This window comes from Corvus moneduloides, chromosome 2 (genome assembly GCF_009650955.1).
Source record: "Corvus moneduloides isolate bCorMon1 chromosome 2, bCorMon1.pri, whole genome shotgun sequence".
NCBI classification, from domain to species: Eukaryota; Metazoa; Chordata; class Aves; order Passeriformes; family Corvidae; genus Corvus; species Corvus moneduloides.
In genome coordinates this window covers 116328236-116348409 of record NC_045477.1, presented here as the reverse complement: position 1 = coordinate 116348409, position 20174 = coordinate 116328236, and the positions used below count along the sequence as shown (strand labels likewise).

Here is a 20174-nt window from a genome sequence, read left to right as displayed (position 1 = left end):
AACACGCTCTGTGCTTCTCTTACCCCAGTCCCTCTGGTGTCCCAAGGCTCCTCCTCCCTGCCATTTCCCTAGCCCAACTTCCATCTCCAGAGGTAAACGGCTTCCTCCAGCCTGTAGGAACAATCTTCCCAAGGACCAGACTTCCTCCTTTTTCATTCACTTTGTGCCCAATACTGCCTTACATTAACCCTTCCACCACCTTCGCAAGCCCCAGTGCAGAGTGTTGCTCACAGCCCTATGCTCGGGTGGGTTTGGCTGCCAAAGACTCCTCTGCCACTCCTGCACTCTGCCAGGGACAAACCTAAGCTAATGCACCAAGTGCAAACCTTACACTCCAAGTTGGAGTTCCAGATCCCACAGGCCAGCTCCACAGTGAACACTTCCCTTGGCATATCCATCTCCTAGCATTTCTGCAGATACACAGGGGAGGTAAAACTGCCTTTGGAAGATACTGAAGTGCACGTTGCACATCCAGGGACATTGCATGACACACAAAGCCCTGCATGATGAGGTTGATAATTAATGCAAGTCTAAAGCAGGTAAATTTAGTGTGGTCCACAGTTAGTGTGCTCAAGGCAAATGCTCTGGCAATCTATCATGGTCATTCCTCCTTTCTATTGCCCTCCAAGGCCCATACACAGTACTGGTTTGGTGGTGCAGATTTCCTGTATGGATCCAGGATTGCAGGTGCACATCACACCTTTACCAGTCTTTACCCCACGCCATTCACCTGCATCACACTTTTAGGGATCAGAGGGTCCCAGGCATTACTTTTTTCTCCCCACCCTCTTCCTTACTCACCAGAAAATCACAAGTTTCTACAGTTATTTCAGCACTGAACTCAAAACCCAGGCTCTCTCTGAATCGCCTTCTCTCAAATGAAGCAATTTTATCTCACTTTAAAGTAACCGGAAACACCTGAATCTAGTCCTACTCTGTTCCCTTGGATATTCCAATACTTCACCTCCCTTCAGCTTTTCAACACCTAGCAACAATAAACAGGTATGATGTCAAAACTTGAAGCTCTCTACAAGGCACTCCTGTGAAATTCAGAGGGACAACTGTGAGATGAAATCCTTAGCAATCAGGGGCTGAGGAATTAAGCCTACAGTCACAAGGTTTAATTAGGTCGTTACAGCCAAACTTGGTTCCCCTAATGAACCAACCAAGGTGGTTTTCTCCTCGTCTGTCCCACCTCAGCTTTGCTGGCACCACCTCTAGGACACTTGCACAGTAACCCCGCACTGTGGGGCACAGGCCATTTTAGGTTCTTTCAGCTACAGCCCTGAGCCTGGCTGCCACGTGTCACCACACTGACATGTGCCACACTAGAGTCACCTGCTTCCAGAGCTGCACGTGAATGAGACTGCTGGGGCTACAGAGCTCATAAACCAGGAGTGACGCTTCACAAATGAATAGACTGTGCAGTTCAACTTTTTTATTTTAATAAAATCAAGAATATGCACAGCACATGCAGTGCTAGCATCTAAACTAATACAATAAGCAATTCTAAACCTACAGTGACTTGAAGTTGAATTTTCACATTCAGCAAGTTTAAATCCATTCTTGCATATTGGTTTGAATCCTTGTTATCTGAACTGAAAATATTGCTGGCTGATAAAACTTGCTAAAATGCACAAGTCACTGATTATGCCAATACAACAAAGATAACCACATGTTTGAGGATTGCAATGTGCCAGACATTCACTGAAAAAAAAAAAAAACACACAACTAAACAAAACTCACGCAACAAACATCTGAGAATCTGGACACTTCACATCAGTGTTTAGAAGTGTTTCATAAATATCTTAAGACAAGTGTATCAAAACCTTGGCATGTTTAATTTTAAGTTGCCAATTTTTGTTTTACTATCAGAAAGTTATGGCTATACTGCCAATGCCGGGTCTGCTTAATTTGACTTAAGAGTTTAATATGACTTAAACATTAAAAGCTCACACTACCCCGAAATATATAATTTCACGCATACGGTGACATTCAACATTCAAGTGCCAGTGTTTTTGTACTGTCTTTTGGTCAAGTTTCTTTAAACTTTCAAAGAATCACTTTTAGGCTTACAAAAATAAATATTTGTCAAAAATGTTCAATAAATATTACACAAAACTAGCAGCAAAAAGTATCTAGAAATCTGTCGTGTGCAAATAGTTTTCTTCCCAGCTATCATTCCCATGGTCCCAAATAAGTTTTAGAATCTATTTCCTTCTCCTTAAACAAGCTGCGTTCAATCTCCAAGAGACAAAATAAGATTGGAAGTTAAGGACACGCACACAAGACATATATAAAATTCTCTGAATGTGCAATAAAAGAAGTATTTTGTAAAAAGTTATGGGCAAAATGTACAAGGGCCTAAACCTAGACTTGAAATAGCACCATAACAAATGACCTCAATACTGTCAAGTGCACCTACTTAATAAAAGTTTTAGAACAAGGCACAATACACTTGAAAAATTCTATTGCACTTTAGGAGATTTTTGCCATTTTCCTATGCCACTGTAGATTAGTTGTTAAATGCTCTGGCCGCAAAGTTAGCACAGAAATTCCAAGTGGCAGAGGCATTTTTCTGGTGGACAATACTTATCTTTGGCCAGATTTAGCATAACAGACTATAAATACAATGGAAACCTATGCAACTAAAACTGACTAAAACTGCACTTTAATAGCAGAATTGAAACCTTGTGCAGTTTATGTACATTTCCAACCTCTGTGATCTCAGGTTTGTTTGTTACTCTTCTGGAGCCATTTTACAAAGTCTACAGTAAGCCAGTTTAACATCTCCACGCAGCTTGAACAGAGTAATGTGAATCTGCATTAAAATAAAGCCTGCTGCATAATTCTTCCTGTTCATACCCTCTTGACCAAAAAACATCAACACTAGCATGCGTTATTAGACCAAAAATTCAGTCAGGCCCTTAGGGAGGACCAATCACTGCCATGGTCAGCCATTCTACCATTTCAATTTCATATGGCAGGCATTTTTAAAAAGTCTAAATAGATGAATTCTCCTAAAAACTATTTCAAGTTATCAGACCTTTAAACGTTCCCTGTAATGTTCTGCCCACATTTGGCTAGCTCACATTAATGATCTGCCTATTATATTGAAAAAGGAATTGCTGTATTTACTTGCATTAACTTCAAAAACAGTGCTTTTAATGTATGCATGTATCCATACATCATCTCATCATGACTGGAATGGCTTATTAAAGGCTATCAGGTTCTAAGTACCTATCCAGGATAGAGTGAGCAAATCAGAACTTTAACTTAGTACAGTTTTGCCACATTAGAAACTAATTGCATTGATATGCTTCAAGATGTTTTATTTTTCAAATCTGCAGATACCAAAAGCCCTAATGCAGGCTACCGCATAAGTTTTTCTTTGTAATATTATGGATGAATCAGTGATTCCTGTTTAAGTTGTATCACACCTGTGTGCCAAGGTTTGATTTTAGCCCAAGTTCAGTAATTTTTATTTTGTCAAAACAATTGATATCTTGAGCATTACTGAGCCAACAGGACATCAAAATAAAAGTTGTCTAAAGTTAAAGGCACAGTACATTAACAAACAAATGATCCTCAGTCACAAAATTATAAATGCAGTTTCTGGGTGGGGATGGGTGGGAGGGGAGTTAATCCTGACTACAGCAATAAGAGTCTTCAAAACCACCTTCGAGATAGGGCTACTTGTTCCTTTATTTCCATCTTGTGACCTTGAGCTCCCTTAAAAAAAATTTCAGTGGAGAATCACAGCTGGTAATGTACTGCGAGTTCTTGAAGCTACACAAGGTATAGTCTGGCTAAGTTACATGTGGTTTCCATATTAGCTTGTTTGGTGGGGTATCTGCTGCAAGCAGATCAGTTGCCCCACCAGTCCACCCCCTGGGAGTTATAGTTTCCTCCATATCCATCACTGTTGTAGAAGCCTCCATAACCACCACCTATGAAAGGCAAGAGAAAGTGATGCTTAATTAACTCTAAGGATTTGCAGCTTCACGACAACCAAATAGCCCAGGTATCTGTTGTCTATTGAAGAACCCCACCCAGCAGGACTGTCAAATGCACATTAAACTAATACTGGAAAGGTAGGTCGTGTCAAACCATCAGTCAGGTAACTTGCACTGGCCTAGATCCAAGCAGGATACTGAGACTTTGCACGACAAACACGAGATGATCTCATATTTAAACATTACATCAAGTTTTACCCCAGCAAGTATTTTAGGTGTGGTTTTGTGCTTGGCAGCAGTGCCTGGCCAGCCCCTCTCACCTCCGAAGCCTCTGCTGCCGCTCCCGCCGCTGCGGCTGCTGGTCGACCGGCTGCTGCTGGAGCTGCTGCTGCCGAAGCCGCTGCTCGTCCGGTAATCCCTGGCACCGAAGCCTCCACTGAACCGACTGCTGCAGAAGGCAAGACACAAACACTGGAGTGAAGCAAGCAGCATTTTAAGCACTGCACACATTGAGGTTCATGTACTTGGACTCTGGCTGGCCAACAGCCAGCACTTAGGTGAGCACACTTTATAAGCATCCCAAGGCTACCTGGAAAGATTTGATTCAGTGAAATCTCTGCCTCCACAAGATTTCCAACCCTTACTGTTTAACTGATGCATTTATGACCTTCTCTCATGCTGTACAAGTGAGTATTTTACAAGCATGCTGCTAAGATAACAAAAAACTCACACCAAACCCAATGTGTTTGGATCATGTTAACTACTTTAAGAGGAAGGGTTCTGTCATCCTACCCCTGGTAAGCCAGTAAACAAAGGTTTCTATTACAGTGTTTTAGGATTCTACCACAGAATTGTTTTACAAGTGGCCTCACACCTGCATTCTCTCTTCTCTCTTTGTCAGGAGGCATTGCATTACCTTCTTCTAAACATCAAAATAGAGGCTTAAGGTACATTTTTGGCACAGGAAGGTAGGTATGCATTTCTGTGTTTTATAGCTGCTTTTACAGTTCTTAAACGGTTTTTGCTAACATCATTCTACCTCAGCTGTATGTAGTTGCTTGCTTGAGAGGAAGAGATCTTATGTGTTAACTGACTTATGAATAGATAAAACAAGACCAGACAGACATCCAGCTGTCACCTTTGAACCCACCAAACTCAGTTTATGCTGCACTCATCCTCCTCTAACTGTATTTTCCAACAGATAACAAGTCACAGAACTGTCTCAATGGACTGAATTTACACCTCTAGCCAAAGCAGTGCCTCTTACCTCTTAGATCGCCCACGGCTGCCTCCTCCTTTGTGATGCTGTTCATAAGCCATGTTCTCCAGCCAAGATGGTACTTCTTGCTTAGCCTCCACAAGGAGATCAAGCAAGTCTTTTGTGATGTTTATGTTCCTCTCATTGAAGAATGAAGTGGCAAGACCTGAAGCAGATACTCAGTTTTAGCTACACACAATCCAAGTACACTACAGCACTTAAACCCATTCCGCACTCCAGTTCCTTACAGCCAATCCTGAGAACACTACAACTTATTTAAGAGAAAGCTGTTGGAGACCATTACTCCACCACAGCTGGCCACAAATCCATGTTTACTGACAGACACAGAAGACACCAGGCTTACAGGTGGCAGTGAGCCTTTTAATGGCACTAAGAACATTACCCAAAGGAACTGGCAGCTTCTTTCCACAGTGGCTAGACAGCAGTGACCAGCTTTTGGTCACAGAAAGCAGCTCACAGGCTTCTCTCAAGTACTTATTTGAAATGTATTACTCAGCCAATATGACTGCACCTGTCAACTTAGGTATGAAGTGCTGTCTGTGAAAACCCTAGGTCATACTTACCGAGGTTTCCTACACGGCCCGTACGACCAATACGATGTACGTACTCCTCAATGTCACTTGGTAAGTCAAAGTTTATGACATGCTTTACGTTTGAGATATCCAGTCCTCTTGCTGCTACCTAGTGGTTAAAGGATTAAATCAAATCTTAGTAAAACCCCACAGGCCAAGAAATAGGCTCACATGCTCGAGTTTTACAGATTTCACTTACTGCTGTGGCAACAAGAATGGGGCTCTTGCCAGAGCGGAACTGGTGCAGTGCTTCCTCTCTGTCCCTCTGGGAGCGATCTCCGTGGATACTTGTACAGGCATAGCCTTCATGGTACAGGAAGTCTTCGAGAGCATCTGCCCCTTTTTTAGTTTCCACGAACACCAAAGTCAAGGAATCTTTACCTAGTAAGAATTAAAGCCCAGGTTAGCAGAAGAAAAGCTGCACAGACAAATACAGGCTCCACCCCCTGGAAACAGGCAGCTTCAATTCTCTGCCCATTTATTCTCAAGTAACATCACTGGAGGCCTCCCTCCCCCTCTGTTTTTTATTAACAGACGTGCTTACATTAACTTGATACTGGCATTTAGCCAGTGCAATACATTCACTGCATGTTAACAAAATACCCTTTCATTCACCTAATCAATAGAAGTTCTTATTGCTTGAGTCATTAGATTTGCCTATTCTGAATTTTGCCTCATTTGCTTATCTGCAGCTGTTCTTTACCTGTGGCATTTAGCAGGTCAAGCAGGAACGATCGTTTGTCTGGCTCTTCCACCCACACTACTTTCTGTGTAATGTTCTCAGACGTAGAACCTACTCTGCCAACAGCCAGAAAGATGTATTCATCAAGGAAGTCACGAGCAAGCATCTAAAAAGGGGAGGCAAAAAAAAAAAAAAAAAAAAAAAAAAAAAAAAAATCAGATCATATATTTTTCCTTCTTCCCAAGATAAAATTTCTTTGGCCTTATGAGCTTTTCAAGTATTTAAACTCTTGTAAAGTACCTGGATTTCCTTGGGGAAAGTAGCACTGAACATCATGGTGTGACGAACCCCTTTTGGTGGCATAGTATCTTGTTCAACAATTCGACGAATTTGAGGTTCAAACCCCATGTCAAGCATTCTGTCAGCTTCATCAAGGACTAAGTACCTAAACAGTAGTAAAAAACCTTCTTCAGAACATTTTTCTGTAAGCTGTGCTCTGGTGCCTGCACTGGGTTATAAGTTCTCATCCAGATGTTTAGACAGTCCAAAAGCTACAACCTGAGCTCCTTAACTACATCCCGCTGTAACTCATTTGAACACAGACAAGCAGCACTTTACATACTTGCAGAAATCCAGTCCAATCTTTCCCCTCTCCATCATATCAACCAGTCGTCCTGGAGTTGCTACAAGCAAGTGACATCCACGTTCTAAGTCACGGATCTGCTGGCCAATGTCTGCACCACCATATACAACACAGGGGCGAACTCTGGAGCGGTATGCAAACTGTAAACAGAGTAAGTCAGCACCAAGGAAAATTCTACTTGAGCGATGTTATAATAATAAACTGTTAGATATACCTTTCTGGCTTCCTCATAGATCTGCACAGCCAGTTCTCTAGTGGGAGCCAAGACCAGTGAGATTGGATATTGCTTACGGCGCCCATACCTCCCATTCTCCTGAAGGGAAAAAAAAAAAACCTTGGCATGAGCATCCGAAACACAAGAGGAAAGAAAAAAGGTACTATAGGCAATGTTTAAGACAGGTCACCATGTTTGTCTTAACAAGGAAGACAAAGCACGGTTGAGAGCCAGCTTGAGCAGTGTCTCTGAAGACAGCCCTATTACAGTACCCAAGGTTCAGCCATGGCTTACTATGGCCAACAGCTGCACAATCCTGGTTTCCACAACAAGCATTGCGATCCCAAACCTCAGCAGTGGAGAAGTAACAGCCATAGAACCAGTTACTTCCTGTTCTGAAACTCCTACAACATAGATGTGTGACTACTTTTTGTAGCAAGGGAAGTGTCTTTTAAGCTTACGCAACAACAAAACCACTCATTAAAAAAACCAAACAGTTATGCATACAACTCCTCAGGTACGGAAAAATCTAATCCACGGCCTGGATTTTTTAAGGGAAACACCTGAAGCCTTCTAGAAGTTGAGACACTTGCCTTTCATACCCAAAATGATGACATTTAAAACCACCTATTGTGTTCAGCAGCAGACATCAGCTCATCTGGGGAAGGAAAAAACCCCAAACTCATGACATTGGTCATCGTTTTCCAGGACTGGGTATCTGAATACTTGCCTTCATTGCTCTCAAGGCATCACCAGGGCCATCTGCATATATCTGGCTCAGTATCGGCAGAAGAAATGCAGCCGTTTTCCCAGACCCTAGTAGAACACAAGTCAGTATTACTAAGAGTTGCTATCAACTACACACTAATCCTGTATCAGCACATTCCCAGTAACACCTGCACTGGTATAGGGATGCTACTTGTGGCACTGAAGCACTCTCAGCACCTCAAAATCCTGAAGGGAATGTGGTTAAAGACATGAACGTGTCTCTTGGGACAAACACCATAAATCTAGTTAGTCACATCTAAAGCAGATGCAAGACTAAAGCTAATTAGCTTCTAACACTGCAACTGTTTCACTCTGCGCAAGAGGTTCTACTACTGTACAGACCTCTTACTTGCAGTAATTTAAGACCTCACTTCTACTGAGACTAAGCAGCAAAGAGTTACTAACTTACCTGTCTGAGCACAGGCCATTAAGTCTCTCTTTTCTTTAATAATAGGTATTGCATGTTTCTGTACTGGAGTAGGACGGGTGTAGCGTGTGAGTTCAATGTTCCCCATTATAATTTCTCCCATGTCGACATCACTGAACTGTAAGATATTTAAAAGAAATAAGATCAGAATCCTCCCCTTCAACCACCATGTAACACAACATTCAGTTTAACAAGTCACTTATAAAGCAGATCTTGTTTCAGCTCTTCATATAGAACTAGCCTAAGGAGTTTACAGAGTCACACAGATACTTAGTGCAGTCTTGTAAGCCATTCTTACAAAGCCAGCCAAGCCTGTAGTGCAGACTACACTAGCACACACACTATGCTTAGCCTAACATTGCCTATGCTTCAGCAGTTGCTCCCAGATCAGCACCTTCAAAGCATTTCTTCACAGGTTCACTGTTTAAGGACAAGTTACAGTTAAAAAGTAAGCGATGAGTGTTCATTGAAAAAGCTTACAGAATTTCTTCCCTGTCTTAGTTCATCGTATACAAACCCCCTCAGCAAAATAGCTTAGCTGTAGGAAGACTGTTTCCTTTCTTCCCTACACTCCAGACAGCAAGACATCAAGTTTCACATACAGAACAGCCACTATCAGACGCATAGCAAAATAGATTTTTAAAAAAACTTACACTTTCAATATGTGGAGGACAGTTGCTGCCTGTTGCTTCAACAGGAATATCATCATATTTCTCAAAGTTAATGCCAGTATTGCTTCCTGAAAAAAGTTCCCTAAAAGCAGAAGATAAAAATATTTTTACTCACAAAAATTATCAAATGACCCTCCCCCATGAATCGATACTATCCCATGACTCACTGTTCCAGGCGTTCACTGGGGGGGAGAGGCTTTGACCAGTCATCCTCATCTGATTTGTCACACCAGCGGCTGTTCCCACCACGGTCAAATCTGCCGAAGCCACTCCGGTCATAGTCCCCTCCTCTGCCACGCTCTTCGTATCTAAATACACCAAGAGAATCAGACCACCCTTCCCAGGCAACAGGGGGTTCTGACGTGCAGAATCAAAGCTGTAACAACGCAGCAGCGTATGCTCTGTGTATTACATACACAACTGTGGAACAATTCAAAACCAGCACATTATCTACACTTGCTTCTTGATGTAAGAACAGAAATTAGTCCTGGCCACCAGACCAGGTCACATTTTTCTGTGTCAGACAGGAGAGTTTGTCATTATTTCAGAGCTCAGTTTAGCTTAGCACAGTGAACTTTGTATCACCAGTTTTATTTGATTAAGCGTAACAGTCATCTGCCAGTGGAGCTGCAATCCAAGTTGCTCAGTCTTTGCCATTTCTTTGTAGTGAGCTCTGTTTAAACCTCCTAAGCAGCATTATTTAGTATGCCCCCCACCCCTTCCTCTGCCTCATTCTACACAGGTCTCCCACATCCAGACAAAACCCTCCAGCGCTCCAATTTGTTCCTTTATTCCCCCACCGCACGTGTGACCAAATACCTCCATTATGTCACATAATTATTTCATAAAAAGGGAGCTCACCTGTATTACTGACTTGGAAAGAAGGTGGAAGAAGTCCTTACCTCAACTGCTTAGTTTTTGGCCTGGTAAATCATATTTGAGAAAAGTCTGGATACAGGACTAGGTCAGCTTTACTAGTCGGTAAAGGTCACTCTCACCACACTTGTGCATACAACGCATGATGTGTTTAAGACTGATCAAGTAAGGAAGGCAGAGAACCTGCAAGAGTCTCACCCAGTTTTATTAACTACACTTTTTAAACAAGAAAAAAAAATTGAAATAAAAAAATCAATTTTGATGTATTTTGTGTGCTCCCAACAGCTCTTCGTGGTTCTCCTGGAAGTAGCCACCCACCTAGCACTTCTCTGGTGAATGCTGAAGTCAGCCCGTCACTACAGCTGCAGTGACTGGCTGGTGGCAGACTACAGTGCACACTTTTTAACACATGCAAGTTGCCCATCCTTGAAATCATGGAGCTTTAAAGGCAAGGTTCTCTCCCTCTCTCCTGCCCTCCAAGACTCCTCCTACCTCATGTTGTTCACACCTGGAACTCTAATTTTACCATCAAGATTACAAGCGCAATGCTAGAGCTGAGGCAGACTTCATGTGCACCACCCAGACAAACAAGTACTTGCCTCCCTCCTCTCGATCCGGTTCCACGGTCGAAGAAGCTGGATTTAGCGTCGCGGTCGGACCGCGCACCGAAGCTGCTATAAGCATCCTTGTCTCTTCTGGAACTCCAGCCACCACTATCGAAACCTAGCAGAGAAAGGGATTTCAGCCATACATTACACAATCCAGGCTTTTACAAGAAAAAACAAGTTCTGTCCAGGAAGTCTTCACTGGAAGGTCTATGGGACTGAATTCCTTCATGAATGAAAAATGCATGAAGGTGAATGAGTGAAGACTTACTCAACAAGGGACTGAGCATTTCTCACCACCTATCAGAACTAAAGTTCCTCCTTCCATGTACAAGCATGTTTGGGGATTTGTCTAAAAACATGCACTTGCCTTATAGTGCAAGTATTTCAACTGCCTACCCTGGAAAGATGGGTATCAGAAGAAACACTAAGATGCTAAGTCTCGCCAAGCCTCATCTACGTTATCTCTCCAATACAAATCCCTGACTACACATTTAATTTTTGGAGGTTAACAAGGTCTCTCAGAGATCAATAAATGGTATCAGAAATCCAAACAGAAGATAAAAAATTTTATCATACAGCAAGTACACAAAGCAGTGTGATCTACACAGACTAAACAAACTAACAGTACCATACGCAAATAAGGTATATGCAAGTCTTCACAACAAATTAACCACACTGAGTTTTTCCACAGCACTTTTACTCCTGCCTACAGTAAGTGCCTACTTACATATGTTAACTCAAACAAACACAAAGTACCTCAGCTTGCCAATACCACTGAGTAAAAAACCTCACTTTTATTCTGCTACCAGGGCCTGTGAGGTAGCAGAAACGAGAAGCATTAAACACTGCTCTGGTACTGGACTAAGAAATTACGAACTGTATTTCAGAGGTTCAGCCTCTTCCAAGTTTGTGTAACGTTTTCAATCTCAGCTATGGGATTCCAGCAGAGAATAAGTTAAATACTGGAACAGATAAACAAATTATGTCACTCTTGTGAGCATGCTTTGCCAGCTCCATAGCACAAAACCAGTCAAGAACTATTCATCAGACAATAAAAGCAACCACCAAACAAACTCATTCCAAAGAAAGGGGCTGTTCTAGGCCGAGTTTCTGAAAAAGGCTTTGCTACCAGAATTACCCTACCTTTTTAGATGCTCTCTAAAAGAGTGCTATTCACCTTGCCTCTGATTTTTTTCATTAAGAAATTCTATTACCCAAAATCCAGAAATGTACTGGTCATAAGGGAACTTTAAAAACTAGTGTGATAACTGTAACTCCTTTGTCTGTTTAACTGAAACAGACAGCAAAAATAATCCATCAATGAAGTTTTTCAGCACACAAGATAAAGGAATGTACTTCGAGACCTCCAAAGTGCTTTAAGAAGCAACTTTAAAGATACTAACTTCGAGAAAGTTATTTTAGCTTCTTTAAAAGACATCTAAATACAGATTTTATTATGAGTAACTTTCAGGCCACACTACAACTATTGGGATATGTCATCCTGCCAAGAGATCTAGCAGCAGTGGTACTGACAGAGCCATCTTCAGGGATACAGATGGAGTTTCTTAATAGTGAAAAACCTGAGCTGACACTATACTTCGGATCTTCTACCAAGCTTGAGAAGGTCAAAGAGTCACAATTTTGTACTCCAAATAGCCTACATAGTAACCTTATTCACCTAGCTCATTACTGCATTCATTTCTGAAGCTGGTACCAGCTTAATTTTTTAAGATATAATTTTAAGATGGCACAGCAACTTTGACACCAAACAGAGGAGTACACATCCTGCTTCACCAATTCACCTTCCAGCCTGGCATTCCTGCTCTGACTTTAATTGTGGATCAGCACAGAACACAGGTCCAGGCCATACAAGTCAATTCTACGTAAATGACTAGCATTAATAGCTGGGATTTCAGACATCAAATGGCAAATTAAAACTGAAGTAAATGCCCTAAGAAAACCCCTAACAGCCCATAGGATCAGCTTCTTTTAAGTGAAGAGAATGATTACAAGACTGTGCAAGGACTACCAGGAAATTCCTTAAAATGTCACAGCTTTTGGTTTTTTTCAAGTAAAAACCTGCAGAGATTCCATCCAGCATGTCTTTCTCACCGCATGGATAAGAATTCACTAAGCCAATCAACTTCCAGAACAGTTCTGTAGTTCTTACACCTATGAACAGCATTACAGCTGTCAATGCACCTCCATCAACCAGTGTTTTAATTCATACTTTGTAACACTAACACAAATCACTGCCAGCTCACTTGAAAACCTGCCACATGCAGCAGCAATAATCCATTTTTTAAAGATGGGAGCAATAGAATCACAGATTCCTTTAGTATGGATAAGACCTTTAAAGTCAGTTCTTAGTATTTACTTTTTGATCTACTATAGATCAGGTTGCGTTTTAAGTATCAAGGAGCTGCTTCCAGGAAGTTTAACAAGAAACTTACATGACAACAAGCTTTAGAGGTCATGGAAGCAGGACAGTTCAGGCTGACAGCCCTGCATACTGAGCTCCCATAGCTGAGAAACAGAACTACCATTAAGTAACACAAGGACATTATTTTTATGCCTGCTGTTATTTCCTGCAATTCTGTACTGCCTTACTCCCCCATTTACAAAGCAAACTGATTAGTATCAGTGGGACAGATCTGGAGGTAAATGGAAGGGTTTTTTTAATCAGGTCACTACACTTGTAAGGCTGCATCAAGAGTTTGTTGTGTGGTCAAACACTACCACCCAAGGTTGCTCCCCCATGTCTAAGCTTTCAAAAATCTGTTGTTAAAAATTCCAAAGAGCAGCCAAATTTCAGAAGTTTCAATGCAGCCAAAGAAATCACTGATTTAGTGCAAACAGATGTAAACATCACTTAAATCAAAGTACAACTGTAGAAGAGACTTTGAATCATCCTACAAGGTCTCTCAGTTTTACAAGCCCAAACTCATGACGCCCTTTTGCTTCCAGCAGGGTCCTGAACTGGAACTGGAGCTTTTCCATTCAGCAATTATGAACCTTGTCACAGGAAACCAGGATGAGGCCAGGGGTACAGCATTCAACCAGATTTAAAGGCAGGTTTTGAACATTAGGTTTACCAAGGAAAATTGGCAGCCAAAGTTCTACTAAATGAACAAGCCACACATCAGATTACAGTCTCATGACCTATTCACCTTTTTGCAAGGTGAAGTTTAAGTCCCCAGAAAAGCCTCACGTAATCACACCTACACTGCCATGTCTGAACTCTGATCTAGCACACCAGGAAGTACAGTGACAGTCCTATACATAATAGGTCATAACAGAACTCGAGGTTACTGCATCTATTATCCACAAAACACCACACAAGGAGAAGAAATCTATGAACAGCAAAGTTCACAACCACCTTAAAGCTGTTTGCTGCTTTTGAGAAACCTGCACATTCCTGAGATTTAGCAAGTCAGTTTCTTGTAAGACTGCTCATATTCGAGGTCAGTGTGACTGGGAACAAGAGCACTGAACTGGCTGCCAACCAATCCCTCCCCTTTTGCGAAAGCATTCACCTCTGGTACCATGCTGTTCATCACTTGGTGCTTCAGACCATACTTCTTTTACATAATTAAAAAAAAAAAAAAACCAACCAAATCCTGAACACCCAGCAAACTCACTAGCTTGGATACATACAAAGGCAAGGCAAAAACCAGACTGATCCTTTTTCACATGGCTTAAGACTAGAATATAGCATTTTTCATCTAGTCAGATTTAAAGTGACATAGCTCCAGAAGCACTCAGATACATTAGCATTTATTTCAGTATTGCCCTCCCACCCACTCATAATACAAGTCATCATCCTCCTGCAGTATTGAAAAGAATCTGTGGAAGTTTACTGCTTTAGAAACAGATGAGATCCAAGTCCTCCCATGCCACAAAACTCCAATTCTTTATATTGTAGCACTGCAGGAAGTGTTTTAGCTGCTGCATTCTGGTATATTTCAACAGGTGTTAGGGGAAATGTTTCTCTCGTATCCACCCAAGTCACCAGACATGACAACACTGTGCTGCAGCACCTGCCCCCTTGGGATCCTACACAGCAAGGTCATGATTTAATTCGCTGAAGTGTTCCAAGAAACTTTTCTTCTGGATTATGTTCTGTTTAGATATTCAAATGGAAGATGGAAGGGCCATTTCTCAGCGAAAACCCCTGTGTAAATACGTGACCAAAATAGGTCATGTACTTCATCTTTGCTTCACCAACAGCCTGCATTTCCTTCTCCAAGTACTCCCAGGGACTTCCACAAAACTGCAGGAAGCTGAACAAGGACAACATCTATTTGTGTAAAATATGCATTTACAAAGTGAAACTGTGCCATTTGTTTGTACTAAACAACTGATTGCTCCAAGTTTCACATCAGAGTCCCTCGCAGAAAAACTAGTACCCACGAAATCCATTCAGACCAACACTCAAGATCACACAGCAAGTTAAGATGGGAGACCATCCTGCTTCAGCCAGTCAATTGTTACAAAGACATAGAAGGTATTTTATCAGTTGGATACTGAACTTGAGCTTCGGATATAAGTTGGTGAAGGGATCTAGAACAGTGCATTAAAAGCAGAAGATGAAGTTGCCATGTTTTGCACGGGACACTCAAGGAGTCTGTGTAACAGCCTTCAGCAGTACTGTCAGAGCCTCTGCAGTCTGCTCCTAGAGATTCAAGAACCCGTTAAGTGTTGCCACTGTGTTTGGGATACATACCCTGTTTTGAAGCTTCCCTGTTCCGCAGGTGAGGAGGAATGTATCGGCCTTCTAAAGGACAAAAGAAAGGTAGTGTTACAGGCCCGTGGTGTCAGCACATCTTGAAATGTTCATCTCGTCAGCAACAGCTTCTGCTTACTAAAAATGTCTCCCTCAAGCTTTAAGGCCTCTTGCAGCATTTTTAAACAAGAATTTTTTAATACAGCACTTGCTAGCACACTCAGTTGAAGATTAAAGTTCTTGCATACCCTTTTAGGCAGCTGGTTTAAGGCACAGATGTCTTGTGTTCCTCTGACCGAATCACCCACCCATTTATGGGTGTTTCAGTGTCCATGACAAAAGCCTGTCTTCTCAGAACCCATTAAGGGTTAAGCTGGTGCCAGATACTTGAGCAGCTCAAGATATTTACTGTGACATTCAAGTACTGGCACTCACAGTATTACTACTAGCACTTCTCCCTCCCCTTAAATTCACCCATCCCCATCCATTCAGCTTTGATCAAACCAGAAGCCACACCTAATTGCCTCTGAATAGCATTCCTCATTTACAATCCAGAAACATCTGTCTGCTAAAGCCAAGTGAATGAGAACATACCAGCCACAAGCTGAATGGGAATTCCAGGAAGATTCCCCCCTCTTAACATACTTAAACCTTGCATATCACTTTCTATCCAATGAATTGAGATCAGAAGAGTTAACATTACCACTCTACCTGGATGTTTTAGGAAGACAAATCACCACATTACTACTAAACCAGTGGCCTCAGATGAGAGGCAACTGAAAATCTAGGACAGAACTGGAACACTAAGTTCTCTCAAGCTAATTAAGTGCTTCAGAAATGTACACACATACAGTACCACTGCAAAATTAAGTAGTTCTATCTAAAGCTCAGTGTTTTCAAAGCAAGCTTAACTGGCAACCTCCTCTATTTCCTCATCAGCCTCAGTATATTTTGGCTTTAGAAATTGCTTTTCACAGCTGCAAACCCCCAATTTCTAAAACTGTGTGTTTGTAAGCTTGAGAATTTGCATGTACTTACTGCTTGTAGAGCTTCCTTCACTCTGAGAGTCTGAAGAATTCAAGTCTAGACCAGAAAACTAGAAGAAAAAAATCAAGTATCAACATGTTTTACCATGAATTTATGCAAAGATACAAAAACCCCTTTTCATTCATCAGAAACAAAGAATGTTCTAACAAGCTACTGCAGCAAAAAAATTTTTTTACATCGTGCCAAGCTAGGTCTCCTATTGTTACTCACGTTGTATCATCTCCAATGTTTTTATACCCACCAATAAACACGCACCCACACGGGCAGCAAGGCCAGCAGAGTATCTCACACCCACCAAATCACTACCACAGACTTCTGCTTCGCACTACATGCAGGTTGAAGAACCGTTTTAAATAGACTGAATTTCAATGCGCTAAAATGCATCCGGCTCTGGGTCAGTGGCAATTTTTTTTTGCTATGGAGACTTCAGCACAAGTTATACAATTTAAGCTGAGCACTTTGCTTGCAGAGACTTGAGATATTTACTAACTGCATTAACACTACTAAGACATTAGTCTTCACGTTTGAGGCCATTACTGCTCACAAAATATTAGGCGATGTCTTCTGATAATTACTTCAGCAAATACGACTTTTTTGTTTTTCAAAAACGTCTATAGCCCTCAGTCTCCCAGTAAAGTCTTCCAAAAGATGTTCAGTTCACGCAGTGCTGCTGTGTCGCTCACAGCTTTTAAGTCAAACACAATATGAACTCATTTCAGCAGAAAGCAGTGGGAAATCGATAAGGCTTAAGAACCAACTTATCACAGTTGTTTGCCTGCATGGCCGGATTACAAACTTGTATCGGAAAAATAAGGCATGCTTAAATACAAATCAGTTTTATGTAATATACTGCACGGAAATGTCTTCCAACATGACCTGAATTAATCCAAAACAAAGACCCCAATGCACTGTCCTTTTCTGCGCTCAGCTGCCTGTGCTGCCACTTAAAGACATTCAATTCTTTAAGAATTTTCCCACGGCTGACCTCATAACATCCTCTTTAAAGCTACCACTTAAAATGTCATCTCTTCAGTTGATCGAAGCATCAACGCAGGGCTCAAGAATGGTTCTTATTTTAGCAGCCAACAAAAACAAAGGCTCTCTACTAGGTCAAGGCGGCTCTCCACAAGTAACAAGAAGTGAGAGATGAATCTTCTCGCAGTGGATCCCCACGGTGGGGGCAACACTTCCCAGGCGCTGCCTCGGGCATCGGTGGCGCAGCCCCGGCGCCATCTCAGTGCGGCACTGCGGGCTGGATTCCCGGCGCAGCAGGAGCAGCTAATCCGGCTGCCGGCGCCCGTCACGTGTGGCGCGGGGGGGTGGCGGGGGAGAAGGGAGAGGGAAGGACCGTCTCCATGACCTACTTCGCCGGAGCGGCCGAGGGCGAGGGCTGCCCGGCCACGGTCCCGCTGCAGCAGATGGGGCTCTTCCTGCCCCCGCCGCCTTCCCCGAGAGTTAGATAACCACCGATCCCGCCCAGCGCGGGGAGGGAGGCGGGGGAGGATGCAGGAATGAAAAGGAAGAAAATAATAATAAATGGTGCGGACCAACACGAATCCAGGCCCAACTGCGTCACCGGAGCCCGGCAGCACCGGAGCCCGAACAAAGGCGGCCACCAGCACCGCCTCCCCAGGGAAGGGGCGTCACACAAAGCGCCGTGTCGTGTGTGTGTGTCCCCTTCCCCCGCCCCGCACAATGGCGGCCATTGACCGCCCCTTCCTCCTCCTCCTCCTCCTTCCCCCCCACCCCCAGCTCCCGCCACAGTTCCCGCTGCGGCCACCGGGGGCCGCTGCCGCTCCCGGCGCTCCCACACAAAGCGGGTCCGAGCGCGGCGCGGGGGCCGCGGGGCCCGAGCGGGGCCGGGGCCGGGCCGGGCGGCACCGGCGGCCCCGCAACGCCGCCCCGGCCGCGGGGACAACGCACCCCCACGGGGGGGGCCCGGCGCGGCGCGGGGCCGCCGCACGGCGTTAACTGCGCAACGACCGAGTGCGCTTCAACAGGCCGCGTAGGGGGGAGGTGGGGGTTACCGCGGGGGGAACTGCGACACAATCGCCGGGAAGCGAGAAGCGAAGCCCCACGCGACAATTCCCAACCAACCCTCTCGCCCTTCCTGCCCCAAGAGCTTCCGCCGCGCGCCTCCTCCGGGTAACGGAGCGGCCTTTCCGCTTCTCGTCCCTCACCTGCTGGTCTAGACTGAGGGCATTTTCCACCGCCACATGACTCATAACGAGAGATAGGTCTCGGGCTCGTCCCGCTCCGCCTCGAGAAATGGGGATCCGCTGGGCCGGGAGGTCGCTGCCGTGGGTGCCGCTGGTTCCGCCACGAATCGCTGCCCTGACTGAGCCCCCCCCGCCGCGGGCCCGTCCTTTATATAGGCCCCGCCCCCCGCGCGCCCGGCAGCGCGCGCTGACCTCAGCGCGCACGCGACCGCCCCCCCGCCCTCCTTTCCCGGCGCTATCGCGAGAACTCCGCGCAGCTCAACAGCCGATGAGGGAAGCGCTCCCGGAGGTGTCGCGAGACTTTGGAGCGCCGGGCCCGCGCAGAGTCTCCGGCGGTACCGCGAGGTTTCCCCTCCCCCCGCTCCCGCCCGGCTCTGCTCGGGACGAGAGCGGCCCCGAGTTCTCGCGAGATCACGACCCCCCGCCACAGCACACAGGCTGCGCCGCGCTCTCCTTTTGTTCGCCGCCCTCGCGAGAGCGTCCCGCGCGCGCGCGGCCGAGACGCCGCTAGAAGGAGGCGGGGCCTGGGTCACGTGGGCGGGCGGTGCCGCCATCTTGTCGCTCCCCCCTCGGCGGGCAGTGGCGCAGCGCGTAATGGCGGCGCGGCGCTGAGGGGAGGAGGGGCTGCTGCACCCAGAACACACCGGCCTCCCTGCCATAACTGCCTCTAGCGCAGGCCCGGACATGCCAACCTGCGGCTCTGCAGGGCTCAGATCATCCCCTGTGCCGCTACTCAGCGGCACTTGGCTGTGAGGCGCTTACCCCTGAGCAGTGCTGGTGGGCTGCACTAGTCACTGCACGTATTCGTCAGCTCTTTCTCTAAGATCCTTAGCCATCAAACATACTGACGTGCCAAAGGACTTCCACTATTTCCTCTGTAGTGTCAGTTTTGCCATCGATCTCTTTACATCCACAAATAGCCCCACCTTGGATTCAGCAGGACTTTTAGCCTGTAAGCATCAGTCAAGTAGTAAGCATTGAACTATCTGTCATTATAAAAATATATATAAATAACCCCATTCCCTTGTATCTCAGCCTGCTGACACAGAGAATACTAAAGCTGCTTCCTCGAATTTGGGTCAGTAAAAGTACTGACGAAAGTGCTTACGGGATCAGGACACGGCTGGGGCTGTGAAGTCACAGGGAAAAGGACACGGGGTTCTTGACCCACACAGCAATTATTCCTCCATTTCCCTCAGGCTCCTGCCTCTTCCAAGAAGAAAACCACAAGGAAGATCCATTCAGAAAGATGATTCACCATTGGATTTAAAAACAAGACAGAACTTTTCCACAGTACTCACACATTAAACAGCCCATCTCTGCCTAGGTTTTTCCTGCCCTTAAAATTGGAGCTCTAGAACCAAGGTCCTCCCATGGCAAAAATTAAGCCCTACAAGATTTAAACATCCACAAACATGTCCTTGAATGAGCAACACATACTCCTCACAGACAAACTAGTCAATTCTGTGATGCTCTGGTCTCAAAA

General features: G+C 44.4%; 1 protein-coding gene across 1 annotated transcript; it reads right to left on the bottom strand.

Annotated features, from left to right (window-relative positions):
* Positions 1-1418: 1418 nt before the first annotated feature.
* Positions 1419-18819, bottom strand: DDX3X (DEAD-box helicase 3 X-linked). The gene is made up of 17 exons (XM_032100944.1): positions 18650-18819; positions 16461-16518; positions 15423-15473; positions 10688-10811; positions 9380-9520; positions 9195-9294; positions 8524-8659; positions 8077-8162; positions 7347-7445; positions 7112-7272; positions 6790-6934; positions 6511-6655; positions 6007-6188; positions 5799-5916; positions 5224-5380; positions 4277-4404; positions 1419-3950 (listed from the first exon to the last, which is right to left on the bottom strand). Exons 1-17 carry the CDS (start codon positions 18692-18694, stop codon positions 3868-3870), a joined length of 1959 nt encoding a protein of 652 aa, XP_031956835.1. The 5' UTR covers positions 18695-18819; the 3' UTR covers positions 1419-3867.
* Between the last annotated feature and the right edge of the window lie 1355 nt (positions 18820-20174).